This window comes from Falco rusticolus, chromosome 17, assembly GCF_015220075.1.
Source record: "Falco rusticolus isolate bFalRus1 chromosome 17, bFalRus1.pri, whole genome shotgun sequence".
Lineage (NCBI taxonomy): Eukaryota > Metazoa > Chordata > Aves > Falconiformes > Falconidae > Falco > Falco rusticolus.
Window position 1 is genome coordinate 1,295,384 of NC_051203.1, and position 16,739 is coordinate 1,312,122.

Consider the following 16,739-nt stretch of genomic DNA (forward strand, 5'->3'; position numbering starts at 1 on the left):
ATCAAAGGCCGATACTGGCACAAGAACAAGTACTCTCACTTCCACTCTCCACAGCTTAATTAAGGCAACTTCCGACAGTGAAGCGCCAGCCTCAGAAGCTCTGTCAGTGGGAGGAGAGGAGCAAGCCAGCAAGCAGGGCCTTGCTTATGCAGGAACTCGGTAAGTTTGGGAGCAGACAGACTTGCACCTATTCACTTATCAGGAACTCAGGCTTAGCCACCTAGGAGGTCCCTGTGGGCACTGTCCTGGATGACCAGAAAAATGAGTCCCGAGGCAGAGCAGTGTGCTTATCCTCTCTTCCCGAGGGGCTGCTCCCCCAGAGGTGAACTCCGCCTGAGCCAGGAGAGAAAACAGCCAGAGACCGTCTCGTCCTCCAAAACAAACAACCCTGCACCGCCGGCTTCCGCAGGACTTTCACCCGGGCCCGGCCGCCCAGCGGCAAAGGCCCAGGGAAGGGGAGGGAGGGCAAGGGCCCCCTGGGCCCGGCCAGCCGCCTCGCCCCCCACTCGCGCGGGCTGCCCCCGCTTCGGCCAGGACCCACCGCACCCAGGCCGGGCGGGGGGACCCCGGCCCAACCCGCAGCACAGGCCCCAGCCCGCCCTCAGGGATCTCCCCCCGGCCCACAGGGCGCCCCTCTCCCCCAGGGACCCCGTCCCACCCGGGAGGAGCGGGCAGAACCGAGAGGCCGGACCCCAGCCCCTCACACCGCACCCGCCACCGAGCAGAACCCGGCATTTACCTCAATCTCCCCGCACCAGGCGGCGCTTTTACGCCTCTTTTGCGACGGCCGGAAAGGAGGTGGGCGGCGGCGGGGCGGGGCGAGGCCGCGGGGACGGCGCGGGAGCGGCTGAGGTAACGGGGGGCGGGGGGACCCACCGCGCACAGCCTCCCCGGTTCGCCCCTCAGCCGCCCTCCGCCCCTCTCCGCCTCCCCGTCACCCCCTCAGCGACCCCCCGCTGGCCCCTGGCCCCCGCCCCGGTCCTTCGTGCCCCCAGGCCGCCCTCCCCGCTGCCCCCTGCCGCACCTAACGGCCCGCCGGCCGGCCTGGGGGCTCCGCGCGCCCCCGGAGACCCCCGGTTGCCTCAGGTGACCGCCCTCCCCCCCAGAAGACCCCCAGTCACCCCCCCAAGGGACCCCCGTCACTCTCCCTCCTGCCCCAGGGACCTCTGACCACCATCCCCCATGGCCCCCCATCACTTCCAGTGACGACTCTGCCCCCCGACCGCTGTCCCCCATGGCCCCACATCACTTCCAGTGACCCCTCTGCCCCCCAGCCACTATCCCCCATGGTCCCCCTTTGCTTCTAGTGACCCCTCTGCCCCAGGGACACCATTGAGCCTCTGTCCTTTCCCCCCTCTGCGCTCAGGCCTCCCCTTTCCCCCCCTCCATCTCCCCATCCTTCCTGCCCAGCGGCTCTCCTAAACATTCCCTCCATCCTGGTCCCTTTTCCCTCTCCCTCACCCCGCCCGAGCTTCCCCCCCCAGTCCCTCTCTGTGACCTTACAGTAACTTCATTTCCCCAGCTCTGATGTGGGAAACTGTCTCCCGTGCTTTTCTGCCAGTACTCACGTATTTTTAGATGCTTTTCTCTGGTTAGGCAGGTTGGACTGACGGGTAGCGTGCGTTCATCCTGGACGCTGAGCTCCTCGGTCAGCTGTAGCGCCGGGCTGGTATCCTGGTATGCCAGGTTTCTAAAACAGGCATTGGTACATCCTTATGTCATGGTATCTTGTGCCTGGCTTTGTTTGGTTTGGCACCCTGCCCTTCTGCTGCTTCCCCAGCGAGGTAACAGGGGCTTAGCCAGGGCATAACGATCCTTGCCTCAACTCTCTGGAAACTGACCCCCATATCGAAAAGATTTAATAGCAACTTTTTTGGTGTCACTACCATGAAAATACTCAAAATGAGTCATCTGTCATTAGCCTGCAGTGTGAACAACAAAGGCGACACATTTCCTACTTTCTTCCTTCTAGTTGTTTTGAGGATTAGCAACCTTTAACTGTTGTTATCAGTTTGACCCTGACAATAAATTGCGCAAATGAACAGGTTCAATCCCTTTCTGACTCATCCCTATCCGACCTTTGTATTTACTTAGGAACGCACAGGGCAAACTGCTTTGTCTTTCTTCCTTCAACACAGTGTCTGTTGGAGCATTTTGCTGGAGAGAAAAAGGAGTATCCCCGAGTACAGCTTTATCTCTGTCTTGCTGAGAGCGCAGTGAAGAGGCAGGTAATTTCCCTTTCCCCCACATACTTGGACTATCTTTTCAGCATTATCATTATAGGTAACATTAACTTTCTGCCATTAATGGTTTTGCCTACCTTTCTTTATCATTTGTAGTTTCTATTCTGCACGCTCAACCATGTGCAGAATGCTGCTGCACACTTCCTGAATTTAAAGGAAAACCTCAGAGATGGTTAAAATCTCCTTTGCTTTTGAAACACTTCCTTGACTTGCTCTGGATGATTTGATAATGCCTGTTGCAGAAAACATCTGATACTTAATATGGGGCTTAAAAAAAACCTAACTTAGGACACAGAAGTGCGTACAGATCAGAGGAAATACGTAAGAAAATCATAGTTACATTGAAAAGAGAGGCTAGCCGTTGTCATGATATAATCAGTTGGCAAAGGACCTTGTGAAAAAACAAGGAGGCTGAGTGTTTTCTTTCTCCCCCTTGAAAACAATAGGACAGGATGAGGTGTTAATTTATTTCAGGACCTTCCAGCTGGCAAATGGCAAGGCAATTCCATCCTGCCTCCCAGCGATTGGAGAAGCCTTGTTATGTGCCTGTGCTTGCCCAGACGCTCGTTCGGAGCCCTGAGTTGGCAGTGACAGGGTATATCTGCAGCACTGTGAAGTTCGGATGGCCTCGAGCAGACGGTGCCATAAATGCACACAGCGCTTTGCACGGAACAAAGCCTGTGTTTGCTATACACAGTCTGCCCACGTAACAGTGTGAAAAAAGACTTGATTTCACTGAAAAAATTTAAACAGGAAGGAAGATGGTAAGAATTCAAGGAAGATCTTGACAGAGCTAAGAAAGATAATTTATGGGGGAAAAAATTTACAGAAGTTTTACATGTAAGGAGGGTTTGTCAGGGGTTTATGTCTGTGCAGGTAAGAGGACCAGAGCTGCAGTTTTCTGACAGAGCCCAAACCAGCTCTAATCCTGGAGCCATTGGGATGTACCAGCCCACAGCTATATGCGCAGTAAGAAGTGCTTCACTGGAGCTCTCAGGTTGCAGCTGAAGCTACCACACTGCTCTTTAGGCCTGACCACATGAAAACGACCATAATTTGTGTCCAGGCCATGGCTTTGGGCGAAGTGACAGCACAAGCTGTGGAAATGCCCAGCCTTAACAGACTGAGGGCTTCTCTGCAGTGGGGCTTGCTCTGGAGCAGACACTGCTGATGAGCTGCCTGTGTGGCCACATTTATTGTGTAATAAGAGCAATATCCAGGGGGGAAATTGGGAATAGCTGTTCTGCTTTACTAAGCTCACCTTAGTCCACGTAAATCAATCTGTGTAGGCATGCAAATAGTCTCCACAGGTGGAAAATCTGTGTGTGAGCCTTACCCACACAACTTCAGTCACACTGCATCCCGAAGCTGCACCTGACCAGCACCCAAACGTTGCAGACACCTGTGCAAGCTTATGAATATCACCAGGTAACAGGAAGGCAGCACAGAGCCTCCCCTGTGATGACTTCTGCAGTGTGTGAAAACGGCAGCTGCCCATGTGAAGAGAAGATGGGAGCTGTGGGATGTCTGTGTCTCCTATGAAGACAGGCTGAGAGAGTTGGGGCTGTTCAGCCTGGAGAAGAGAAGGCTCCAGAGAGACCTTAGAGCAGCTCCCAGTACCTACAGGGGCTGACAGGAAAGCTGGAGAGGGAAGTTCTTACAAGGGCCTGTAGTAATGGGACAGAGTAATGGGTTTAAGCTGAAAGAGGGTAGATTTAGATTAGATATTAGGAGGAAATTCTTTACTGTGAGGATCACGAGGCACTGGCACAGGGTGCCCAGAGCAGCTGTGGGTGCCCCATCCCTGGAAGTTCAAGGCCGGGCTGGACGGGGCTTGGAGCAACCTGGTCCAGTGCAAGGTATCCCTGCCCACAGCACGTGGTTGGAACTAGATGATTTTTAGGTCCCTTCCAACCCAAACTGTTCTATGATTCTATAATTACATTCAGGTTGCTTCAGCACCTGTCCTGCCACATATTTAGTGTAGCACCAGCATCGCACTGGGATGCCCATCCACAGTGAAATGGGAAGACTCCATGTTCTGTCCTCTTCCTTATGTGAAAGCAGTGTGCTGGTTTTAATTGCATTAGAACAGTTGGGGTCATATTTTTTTTATTTCCTGAAAGCCTCTCACTTCAAGTTAAATCTTTGTGCCAACGAGTCCTATATATCAAAAAGTCTTAAACACCTGTTTTTCTGCATTTCTACCATCCCACCGTACACAAGCTTCACTCCTTAAACCACCTGGAACATAGGAAAAGCATACTGTGTCAGGCCAACAGCCCATCTAATCCAATGTCCAGTCAGCAGCAATGACTAACAGAAGATGCTAAGAATTAGGAGAAAAATGCTATACAGCAAGAGGTATAGAAGTACCTCACACCCTGATGATTTTCCTTTATATTGCAAAGATTTAGGGGAAAAAAATGAAGCGAACGTGGAACTTCACCAGAAAGATGACTTTGGATTCCTCTTGAGGTGACTTCATTTGTTGCTCTCGTGCTCAGGTATGTGGCATATCGTTTGTTTGTTTTCAGGCAAAAATCTGTTAGCTCAAAAATAAAGTTAAGGTACTTACGGACATTTAAATGCTAAAGGAAATGTAAAATCTGAGCATCGGACTGATTGCTTGAAGTTTTGCATCACATGTTAAGATCTGTAACAGAATGCCACGCAAAATATTAATTTCTCTTTCAAATTCCCAATGTACTTATACAAGGGATGGGATTGCAAAGATATTTTCATTACTGTTTTTACTGCATTACAGTAAAATGAAAGTCAACGTCAGAGAGCAAATGTTATACTTAGCGTAAAAATGAAAGCTTAAGGGTAAGAAAGCAAGCAACTTCAATTCTACCACTCTTTTCTTATTCACTACTTCTCCTGTTAGACACCTTTATCTGCTACCTAACATCTTCCTTACAAGCAGGTGAACCTTCAGTTTTCCGAGTAGGTAATTGTACATTCTTTTCAAGGGTTATCAATTAAAGTTGCCTTTTGTTACCTCTCAGGAGCATGTCAGAGCTCGTTGTTCTTGTTTGAAGCACTAATAGTGGCCAAGTTCTAGTAAATGAGCAATTCTCATTATGCATTGTTATGTGTTACGTGATAAATCTATCAGCCTGGCTTTCCACAAGCTCTCCTAGACATGCATGCTGGCAAAGGTCAGCAGAAAGATATGCCCAAGGCCTGCCTGTGACCAAGTGCCTGCTGTGCACAGTACGTCCGCGTCACGTGAGTGCTGAGGTCTCCTAAGTAAGATGCAAAGGACTTGATCAGCTCTGATCTGTTTGCAAGATTCGTGGACTTTAGTTTCAACTTCTTTTTTCCTCCTGTGAGACTTTCTAGTCTTGGTGCTTCCTGTCTCTTTTCTTCCTTTTCTCCTTCCTTTCAGTCTGTCACACTCTAGGCAATGCCCACCTCCTAAAACTTCTCAGTGCCACACTCCTTCCTATTTTGTCACAACATTATTCTGCTTTTCTCACGTACTGTCTGATCTTTGCCTGGACATCCTTGGATCCATTTTCTTTATGATTTGCTTTTCACCCTTGTCTTATTTCATATTCCATTTACAGTCTCCAGTTTCAACTATGGTTAAACACTTTCCGTACTCTTCTCATGAGTGTAAACGTAAGGGAATGCCGTCAGGAAAACAGCATAAAATGCAGGGGCTTAAGGAAGAGAAGGCTCAGGTGGGATCTCATATCCTTACCCAAAGGAGGCTGCAAAGAGGACGGAGCCAGGTTCTTCTCTGTGGTGCCCAGTGACAGGACCAGGAGTGATGGGTGTAAACTGAAACACAGGAGTTTGTCTGAACATCAGGAAGCACTTTTTCACTGTGAGGCTGACAGGGCATTGGCACAGGGTGCCCAGAGAGGTTGTAGCATCTCCATTCTTAGGAGATATTCAAAAGCCATCCTGCACGACTGGCACTGAGTGGCCTGGCATGAGCAGGTGTTGGACAAGATGACCTCCAGAGGTCCCTGCCCACCTCAGCCATTCTGGGATTTGAAAGCAGCTCTGTTTAACTTTGTGTTTGAAGCTGATAGAAAATTACTTCCTTCTAGCAGCAAGTAAAGAAGAGTCACAGTTCTTTCTGCATGAGCTCACCAGGGTGACCCAGCTGCACATTATTGTTCTTAGAGAACTGGAGGGAGAAACAAAGATTTGCTGTCAGGCTGGGACTCTCAGAACTGGATGGTGTGAGGACAGTGTTAGCCATTTCACTCCACTGTAAATGGGCCTTTTCCTCCCACCTGTAAAAACATACTAGCTGCTACACTGCCACCAGGAATAAGTAGCCCTTGAGTTTGAAGGCTGTAGCTGGTAGCAGTCAGCTTTTGCTCCTAGATATCTGTGAGCTTATTTAAGTGATGCTTATAACAGATGTTGAGTCACACAGCATGACAGGTAGTAAATGAGTGCAGATATTAAAGTAATTTTAGGTAATTTCCTCCACATCTGCCCAGTCGATTATTAATGGAAGTTAGAGGCTCCACAACAGCCACTATCAGTTAAACTGCCACTACTTGGGTGCATTTTTTGTCAGCTTCACTAACTCTAACATGGTGTTATGACACAAGGGCAAGAAGCAAATAGAGTCAGTAACTCACAGTGACCCACCCAACCTTTTTCTGACAGCAACAAATGCTGAGACGTAGTAAAGTGACACTACTGGTTTCTTTTCCTCTGATCTTCTAAGGCTTTCAGAATTAACTTTTCCAGATGTTTCTATTTATGATGGCTTCTGTGCCGTGAAGTCAAATGTTCACTTTGGGTTTGCAGGACAACACTGAGAGCAATACAGAATTGCTGTACTTGAAGCAGCTTGTCTCGAGAAAAGGAAAAGTTTTGAGAAATCTTAGCAAACCTTTGTATTTGATTCTTCGCAGTGTTCGGAGTTAGAAGTCTGCACCGAAATGTGGTGGTTTCAGCAAGGCCTCTCTTTCTTGCCTGCGGCTTTGGTTGTTTGGTCAGCTGCATCTTTTGTGTTTTCATACATTACTGCAATCGTCCTACACCACGTCGACCCTTTGGTGCCCTACATCAGGTCAGTAACATTCGTACCGTATCATAGTATTGAACTGGCCTCTCCCACGCTGTGAATTCTTCCCCAGCTCCAAACAGCAGTTCTTACCCAACAGCTCCAGTCCCAAAACTACTAGCTGTTTGTAGTTATTTGTGTGTAACACTATTTAAAGCTGTCTATTTCTCTGCAAAAGTCTAACCTTTAAGCGGTAGCTCTGTGAACGTATCCTTAAAATGATGATGAACAAGAAAATTGGGGGTGCATCTCCCACCTTCTGTTTGTAGTGAAGCCTCTTGCTGTCACCAGGTTTGGTTGCACCAGTAAATACATACTATAATCTATATTCCCAACTGCATTGCATCATTGCTGTACATATGACCTTAGTTTTGGTCTTTCAGTTTTCCAGCTTCATTTTCCCAGTCTTAATACTATATTCACCTTTTATGGAATCAAGATTGATATAAAAGCAATAGTTATACCAAGTGTGTTCATTCCTTGTTCTAAGGATAGCATGTCTTTACCTTGCTTATTTCTACAGCTCTAGAAACTAGAACAGTATAGTTTGACTAATGAAAAATTCAGGGAAAAATGTCTAGGAGGGTTTTTTCACAAACCTGTTTCTTATGGTTCCTTTGTAGATTGAAATAAGTAAAGTTGTGTTGTAAGTATTTTTAGTATAGATAGATACATATCACTTCATTTATCTCTTCCAGTGATACAGGGACAATACCACCTGAAAGATGCTTATTTGGGATCATGTTAAATATTTCGGCTTTCTTGGGTGAGTATAGAAAGCTGTCTGTCCTTGGAGAACTGCAGGCAGTTCTGGAATGCACAGAGCTTTAAACAATCTAATTTCCTTATTCAGATCATTATATGGCCCATAATTCTCAGTCAAATCCTAAATTCTAAGTAATCAATCTTAATTCTCTTAAACAATTCAGAGGAAAGCGTATATCAGGGATGTTCTCCTCAAAGCCAGCATGACAGCTGCAGATTCCAGAAAGCCAGAAATGCATTTTTAAAAAAACAGACTAGTAAAAGAAATAGAAATTCAAAATCAAGCCAGTCACCTTACTTGTGCTGCGATTATAGAGAGGGGGAAAAACAACCTAGTATGTCTTTCAAATGAAAGAAACAAGAAAAATCTAGTAAATTTACCTGTTTACCATTGTATTATTTTAGTTTTGACTTCCAGATCATTAAGCTTTCCTATTTAAGCGCACCATAAGACAGTTTTTGTATTTTAAATAGTTGCCTCTGTCACTCAGCATCTTCCCAGTTAAAAAAGGACTGTCTACTTGTCAGCTGAAAATCTTACTGCAGTTGGGTTCTTCATTAACAGGTATGGCTACCATGTACGTCCGTTATAAACAAATTTATGCTTTGAATCCAGAAAAATCCAAGATCATCAAGCTCAATAAGATTGGCCTTACACTAGGATTGATGAGCTGTTTCGGACTTTGCATTATTGCAAATTTCCAGGTTTGTGCTTTGCTTGCAATGTTCTGAAGCTGTCAAGTTGTGTGGGGGTTTGTTTACTGAGATATCTGATAAAATGGGGATTTTACTGAAAGCAAAACCTTCTGGGGCAAACCTGGTTTTTTGTCAGCTTCCCTACAGAAAACTTAAAAAATGTAAGGTTTTGTTTATAATTTCTTACTTATTTCTTATTTGCTTTATCCACTGCGACTTGTGAGCAGCCATTCGTGACATTTTGAAACATTAAAACCCCCCACAAGTTTTGCAGAAAGCAAACTCATTTTGGATCTCCTTATAGGAGATTTAAAAGCCCTAGTAATCCAGATTCAAAATACAGTATAGTTGTGGTCTTTTACTCCAGGGAATCAGGTATCAAATAGTAAAAAAAACATGTACAAATAGAAGTAATGCCAACAAAACCACCCAACCGCACAAGAAGTACAGCTCTGAAAAGTCTGTCCTCTTAGGTATATTTTCCTTCAAACCTGTGCAATTGTTGGAAACACTGCAACAGTTACCAGCTTTTTAATTTCTCCATCCTGGTGTCTATTTTTATTCCTCCCCAGTATTTCCCATCCTCTCCAAAAAAAAAATAATCTGGTATTCTCACCTATCACGCCATCAGCAGGGCCACATTCTATGTTGTTGGCTGCTACATGCAAGACAGTTGTACAATTCCCAGCCTCACTGTGTTAATTACCTGCTGGGTTTTTGGGGATGTATAGTGGTGCCTTTGGTGTTGAGAGGCTGCAGTGTCACCTTGGTCTCCTGCTGGATTAGGGCCAGGGAAAAGCAAAGAGGAAAAATTCTGGGAAAATTTTCCCTTCTCCTTTTCCCCAGCACAGCTCTCCCAGTGATTCAGCAGCCCTGGCCTTAGAAACCGCAGCACACTCCTGTTGGGGTGGGTTTTCTTTTGGAGGCTTAATTCCGTTTACTTTTCTCTGGAACCCTAGCTGTTCCTGGTGGGCACAGCCTCCCCACTGCACCCACCATGCAAAAGCCTCCTGGCTGTGTTCAGCTCCATGATTTCCCTCCACCACTGGTCAGGAGAGGATACATCTACTTTCCATAGATTTCAAGATAATCAAAACATAGACAGTGCATGTTAATTTGTTAACTGTTTTGTGTAACATTTAATCTTGAACAAGACAAAAGTTGGAAGTGATGTACCTGCATATCCAAGTGATACTGAGGACTGGTTGAGGGCCACACCAGAGACAAAAGGAGCTTAAAGCCCCCTGGAATCTACTAGTTACTGAAGACAACATGTGTGAAAATACATGAAGACAAACAAAGGAGATACGGGAACAGCCATCCCACACAGAGCTCCAGATAGCGCTCACTGCTGCGCGTCAAAGCAGTAGCACAGGGCTCACCCTCACAGGAGATTTAACTCATGCTGTTCAGCCAGTACAATTGCTTTATTCTAGCTGTGGCTAGTGATCTTCTCTCCTGTAGGGCAAAGATTTCTCTCTGATGATACCTCTTTGCTGAACAGCGCAGGATTTTGGAGCACACACCTTTGCAGCTTCATTATTCACTATTTAAATTCCCACCTCTTACACTGTGGATGCAGCGCCTCAGATTCAGTTGTGCGCATAAGGTGCACATGGAGATTATGAGGAAAGAGTGACTCCAATTCCTGATCTTAATAGTTACTCAGTAAAATACACAGACAGTCCCTTGCTTTGGGCATAAATGATCACCTGCAGGACTGGCGAGTAGGGAGGCTGCCCTGCATCGTGCAGTTGGCAAGGTCACACTTTCTAGTTTCTGCCTTCAGGTGCCGTGCTTAGCCAGGGATGAGAGGAAGGACAGAACACAATGTGATTTTTCAGGGCATGAATTTTAAGTTGGGTGTTTTTTTCTTGGAATAACTTCTAGTTTTAATGATTACTATTTGACAGCTCATTCTCCTGTAGTGGTTTTTAAGTTAAGAAGCATTACTGCTTGATTCAGCCCTGTTCCCTCCAAGTATTCAAAGATACTAATTTGTCAAACAAGGCTTATTCAAACTAGAGTAATTCAGAGAAGCGCTAAACCTCATTATTTTTAATCCTGTTGTGGGTACTAGAGCTGTGTCGTGTTTATCACATATTGCATTGTCTTTCATAGATGTGCAGATTCCTGGGATAGAAAAGCTCAGCGGACAGCCTGTTGTCACTCATTCCTTGCCCAGCTGCCAGGATTCCTTATCCACTTTCTGTGTTACTGTCCCGTATCATGAACGATAACAGCTCTTAAATTCCTGTAGTTAAGCTATAGCTGTGACCTGTAACTTAGCCACAAGGACTTAACAAAAGCAGCAATACAGGGAGCTGGCAGGGGCTGGCTTCCAGCCAGCTCTGTATGGGCTTTCCAAGAAAAATCTCCTGTGCACTAGCACGTTCCAGGACTGCTTAGCTTGGGATGTGAGAAGGTAATAGAGAGGGTGGAGTGCCAAAGGTTTACAGAAGAAAATTGTTCCTAGAGTGTAAAAATTAAATTTAAAAATGAAAGCAGGTTCTGTACAAGCAGTGCTTTCTTTCCCTAGAAATGTATTCTGTACTACATACACGTGGTTGGAGCCTGCCTGACATTCGGAGTAGGAGCCATTTATATGCTGGTTCAGACCGTCCTGTCCTACCTGATGCAGCCAGAAGTTCACAGCAAAGACATCTTTTGGATCCGTCTGACCGTGTTGCTCTGGTGTTGTTCCAGCATTGTGAGCAGTATCCTTTTTGCTGTGCCGTGTCACTGTAAGACCGAGCAGCCTTCACCAATGACAGTATTTGCATCTATGTTAATTTAACCTACCGATGTGAAAGGCTGTGCCACAGAAGGCCTGTCGCCTTTACGTGCGGCTCCTATCGTGCTGTCTGTGTGTATTCTGTATCGTAACCTGGGAGCTTTAGGGGAAAGGGGACCATCAGGTGAAGCTCAAAAGTGAATCACTGGATAATAAAAAAACGTAAGAGGGATGGTTACCACCCTTTCTGCTCTCCTTCTGCACACCAGAGACTAAAAACGGCAAAATAAAAAGTTTATCACAAAGAGGTCAGGCCGTAGGTTATGAACGATGGGGAGAAGGGGCAGTGTGTGTGAGAGATGGGTTGTTTAATGGGGGTGGGGGGGGAGCCAGGTAAGCAATAAGCGTCTGCTCCCTGGCAACAGGAATGCTGCAGCAAATGTTACAGTTGGATACAACTAAAAGAGAAGTACAGAACATAGCATAAGAGAAAATACTACTAACAGAGCCGTGTGCAGCCAGCTGGCTCCCAGAACAGGTTTAAAGCACTGGCATTTGTCAGAGACACAATTCTGATTGCCAGGGTTGAATCTAAAGAGACAATTGACCTCTGATCTCCTTCCCTGCCCATCCTACACTCCAAAAGGCAGGACATTTCTGGCTGGCATTCCCTACAGCATTCCCTCCATTCTGGAATCCATCTTCTCCCTTACCTTTGAATTCTGAGTGCTGGAAGCATCTGTGGGTTTTACAGAACCATGGGCAAGCCCATCCAGAAAAGAGAGGGCTTCTTCCTGTCCATTTAACAATCGGGAAACCAAACCACAGCTGTTCCTCTGCTCAACCCAATGGACCTAAACATTGTATTTAAAAATTATGACTCAGGTTTACATCCAACAGGACTACAACACTAAAGTTATCAAATTTACATGGGTGCAAAAATCATTGCTTAAGTGTTGTCCCTTCTGCAGCTGAATCAAGGCCACCAATTTAATCCCCACCAATTCTACTTATTTCCAGGCTGGCAGCCAAAACCAATACTAAACCATATGCCCCATTTCCCAGTGACAGACCATCTTGCCCGGCTCCTGTTGCTGCTGCTACAAGATTATACAGTCTGCACCCATCTGGTGAGAAATGATAGTCAGGGCACAGGCTGGTTATCTGGAAAGTGGCGAGAAGGACCCTTACTTGCTGAGGAGGCTTGGCGCAGGGCGAGGGGGTCATCTGTGAGTCGCCATCCCTAGCAGAAGGTTTTGGTGCTGGTGGAGAATGGGATTTCGAGCTTTGAACAGTTAGGAGCCAAATACAGTTGGGAAGACTAAAAATGGAACAGCGTGATCTGCTACAAGTGCCAAAAAACCACAAACCCCGTAGCCGTAGAGGTTTTTGAACCAGTGCAGTCTAACCAAAATTAGAGGGAAGTAAAGCTTTAGAAAGCTGTAGAAATAATGATATATACATACATGTGCGTGGAAGGAGAAGAAAAGAGAAATTGTCAGACTTATTTTCTAAACCAACATCTCATAATGTAATAAGGGAAGGATGGTACAAGGGAGATGTCTGTGGCCAAAGGTGGAACAGTTGCAACTGGTACTGGGCAGCAGAAGGAAACATACCTTTTATATCAGAAACAGTAGCCAGCAGGACTAGGGCGGTGATCTTAAAGATCTTTTTCAACCTAAATGTTTCTATAAAAATACTCCTAATCCTCTGCTGGAGCGAAACAGCAGAATTGCCAACACAGAAAGAGCAAAGCAGTTAATTACCCACTCTGTAATGGGGGAAGGATGACAGCCAGTTATTTTTGTATCACAATGATTAAATTATTTCCATTGCAGTAGTAAGTCAGGCAGGTAACTAACAGCTACTAAAGCTGTACATTTTAATTAGCAGAGAATTGGATATCTGGCATTCAGATCAGTAACCAGAGCTCCCTGGACCACTCAGATCAATTTCTTAATAAGCTTTGGAAGTCTGGCTTTTCAAATACATGTTTGTGCCAGTAAGTTCAGCCTTTTCACCACCAGAATTGATCTTTCACATCAGGAGGCTCTTGATGTTTAATCTCATTAACGGTTGAAGCCGATATCTTAATCCCATGAAAATCACATCTTCTGTAACTTAATGCTCCAAGTTCAATTTATAAAGGCAGTAGCACTGATGTAGCTTACCTTCCCTGTGCAAGATGTTGAGAAAAGAGATGACATCTCAATTGCTCCAGAAAAATCCCAGGCCTCTGATCAAATCATTGTCATGTGGGGTTTTCCCTGGGCTGCTGTACCGAAGCAGTTCTCAAACCTGGAGTGAACAGAGGGAAACAGAAAAGCTAATAACCCTCTCTGCTGCAAGTGCTGTAGTGTGCCAACCCATCACCCACATGTCAAGAATTCAAGGTGGTTGAGAAGTTGAAATGCCATCAGGGAAGGTGGTCTAGACACTGTTAGCCTAGAAAATACCACTAAAAACAAACACAAAATGCTAAATCAGTATTCACATGTTATCATAGCTGAAATTATTTCATAAGGATGCTGTGTTTGATCAAGGAGGTATAACAAGATACAGCATACAGAGAACAGAAATAATTGATTTAGATTAGAATTAACTTTATCATATGACAGTAACCAGGCAGTTGGGACAACCTACAAGTTGAAGGGGATGACGTGAATCAGTCCATGTCACATTGCATGCCCTTTTACAAGGGCCTGTAGTGACAGGGCAAAGGGTAATGGCTTTAAGCTGAAAGAGGGTAGATTTAGATTAGATATTAAGAAGAAATTCTGTACTGTGAGGGTGGCAAGGTGCCTGTACAGGGTGCCCAGAGCAGCTGTGGATGCCCCATCCCTGGAAGTTCAAGGCCAGGCTGGACGGGGCTTGGAGCAACCTGGTCCAGTGACAGGTGTCCCTGCCCATGGCACGTGGTTGGAACTGGATTTTTAGGTCCCTTCCAACCCAAACCATTGTATGATTCCGTTATTAGTGTTCATTATGCTGATGAGACTTTGTGGAAACACAGAGATGTCCTTACAGCCTCAGCCTGACACAATCCAAGCAGAGTCTAAAATTTCCAAGTTGCTCATTCTTGCTCTTGAATCTTCCTTAACATATTTCTTAAAGTGTTTGTTTCCTCAGTCATCTTATACAGCGGCCTGTATGGGACGAATCTAGTGCAGAAGTTGCACTGGGACCCACAGGAAAGAGTAAGTGTTTGAGTGGAAAAGATAAACAGAGAACAAAACCCAGCTACGTTATTTCAGTGACATATGCACCTGGGAACTGACTGCAGTTCCATGCTCCTGCTTGGGATGGCAGGGGACAGTGAGCTTTCCAGCTGAGCCAGCATGCAGCTACTTGCTGAAGCGTTGCTTTCAGCAAAAGTTGCAGCTTTAAGGGTTATTTTAAATTAATCTTGCTCAGGGGCAGCAGTTTAACTGTCTGAACGAGCTGTCAGACTACCAGCCTGTCTGGTCAGCGATTCCCGGTCACTGTTAAACAATAACTGTAAATAATCTCATATGCCGGTGGGTTGCAGCAAAGCAGCGTTCCTGGCTGCTGCCAGGTGGGTGTCTGGTGGAGCCAGGAGGAGAAAAAAGGCCAAAGGATACAAGTGGCAGAGCTGCCATCGAAGGGCCAAGTGTTGGGCAGCGAGGGATCCCGAGTGGGACAGAAAGGGCATGCTGGTAGTCACAGCTCTGCCCACCTCCGAGGTGCGACACTTCCTGGAGGAGAGATTACACAGGCTGGTTTTGAGGGCTTTTCCCACCCCTCCCTGTATTTAAAGCATAAAGGAGCCCCCAGGAAGTCTGCTGACATCCAAAGGAGGGCCTTGAACCTTACTTTCGTGAAGAGTTTTGCTGTTAGTCATGCCAAACTCTTGACTGAGCCTTCAGGTTTTGCAGGTGGCTATTAAATTCCCAGTGGGGGTCATCCCAGTTGTGTGGAGCAGGTGTCTTCCTGGTCATTCTCACTCTTCTGCAGAGTTCAGCACTTCATTCAGAGAGAGTGCCCATATGCCAAAAAATTTTTACTCTCCAAAAGGAAATAGTTGTGCATATGGGATGTCACACATGCAAGCTGTCTTTGTGCTGTCACAGGTTCAAGAGGAGCTTTTCACACTGATTATTTTTCCCCCCCCCTCACTATTACACAGGGCTACACAGCTCACATCATCAGTACCGTCTCAGAGTGGTCGTTAGCATTCTCCTTCCTCAGCTTTTTCCTCACCTATATCCGTGACTTTCAGGTAAAATGCAGTTAACGTTAAGTGCTTTGCTTCTCCACGCTCTGAATAGCCCGACACGCTGCACGATGGGCTGCCCTGTATTATCGGCCATCAAGGCTGCCAGACCTCAGCAGCCGCAGCACCACACGGTCCTCTCCCCCTCGGCAGGCTTTGCCCCTGCTGCGTTGATACGCAGGCTCCGGCATCAGACCAGCTTTAACCAGCTTCGCTTGCGGGATCTGCCGCAGTCACAGGGGACGTTTGCTCTGGGATGGCAGAGCAAACGGTGGAGTCTGTCCAGGAGAACAGCTTGGAAGTCAGGCTTATAGTTCTGGAGCCGACCAACATTTTGGTGTGCCATCTGACTTCTGAAGTTGTTGCTGTCTCAGCGTGGGCAAGCCTGCTAACTTGAATTTTCTTTCCTTGTTCCTGTATAGAAAATTTCCCTGCGTGCAGTCGTCAGCTTGCATGGACAAACCCTGTATAACACACCGCAGAGCTTTGTGACTGACGAGCAAACACTACTGATAGCAGGGAGCATCTAATGAAGGTGAAGAGAACATGTTCTCAGCATAACTCAGGAATTTAGTAGCAATAATGGTTGATATTTCTAAGCATTTATTTTATATAAAAAAAAATGTATGAAGCGATTGTATAGTACTTGACACAAAGGGCTTTGCTATTAATCCACACAGCAATGCAAATGTTATCAGTATTGTAAACAAGCCTGTAACATTTCCACACATGCCAATGTCATGAAAGAATTAAATGAAGGTTATTGAAGAGTTGTGTCTCCTCATCACTTCCACCACACCCAGTTTTACCCCCCGCAGCCCCTCACCCTGCGAGCTCCAGCATTCCCCAGGCCAAGTCCTTCTGGACACACGGAGGGAGCCCCCAGCCCAGAGCCGGGCTCCAGCCCCAGCCTTCGGGGCCGAGCCATGGCCTGCGCGCTGCTGGAGGGGAAGGTCCCCAGAGCTGCCTCATCCTTCGAGCAGCCCAGGAGGAAAGGGCTCATCACACCACCACCTCCTG

General features: G+C 46.4%; 2 protein-coding genes across 10 annotated transcripts in view; one reads left to right on the top strand and one right to left on the bottom strand.

Annotated features, from left to right (window-relative positions):
• The window catches only part of CEPT1 (choline/ethanolamine phosphotransferase 1), a 32,094-nt gene extending 30,385 nt beyond the window's left edge, over window positions 1–1,709 (bottom strand). The window contains exons 1-2 of one of the 6 annotated variants that reach the window (XM_037410755.1): window positions 740–755; window positions 221–333 (exon numbers count right to left, since the gene is read on the bottom strand). The gene's annotated coding sequence lies outside the window, so the exon portion shown is untranslated. Of the gene's footprint in view, window positions 1–187; window positions 334–739; window positions 820–1,568 lie in introns of those variants that run through there. The other 5 variants (XM_037410758.1, XM_037410754.1, XM_037410751.1 and 2 more) reach the window with 5 other exon arrangements.
• Window positions 77–16,489, top strand: DRAM2 (DNA damage regulated autophagy modulator 2). Of its 4 annotated transcripts, none has more exons than XM_037410760.1 (10): window positions 77–159; window positions 2,095–2,228; window positions 4,655–4,750; window positions 7,136–7,293; window positions 7,986–8,053; window positions 8,618–8,757; window positions 11,288–11,465; window positions 14,600–14,682; window positions 15,633–15,725; window positions 16,142–16,489. In XM_037410760.1, exons 4-10 carry the CDS (start codon window positions 7,163–7,165, stop codon window positions 16,247–16,249), a joined length of 801 nt encoding a protein of 266 aa, XP_037266657.1. In that variant the 5' UTR covers window positions 77–159; window positions 2,095–2,228; window positions 4,655–4,750; window positions 7,136–7,162; the 3' UTR covers window positions 16,250–16,489. The 4 variants fall into 4 exon arrangements, with proteins under 4 accessions (XP_037266657.1, XP_037266658.1, XP_037266656.1 ...); XM_037410761.1 differs by lacking the exon at window positions 77–159 and adding an exon at window positions 798–852 and having other exon boundaries at window positions 2,139–2,228; XM_037410759.1 differs by lacking the exon at window positions 77–159 and adding an exon at window positions 808–852.
• Window positions 16,490–16,739: the final 250 nt, after the last annotated feature.

Bases quoted from the DNA above. Each gene is read 5' to 3' on its own strand.
- DRAM2 (XM_037410760.1), top strand. From the start codon at position 7,163: ATGTGGTGGTTTCAGCAAGGCCTCTCTTTCTTGCCTGCGGCTTTGGTT. The intron at 8,758-11,287 runs GTTTGTGCTTTG...TTCTTTCCCTAG, and splicing joins GCATTATTGCAAATTTCCAG to AAATGTATTCTGTACTACAT. The intron at 11,466-14,599 runs GTATCCTTTTTG...TATTTCTTAAAG, and splicing joins TTGTTCCAGCATTGTGAGCA to TGTTTGTTTCCTCAGTCATC.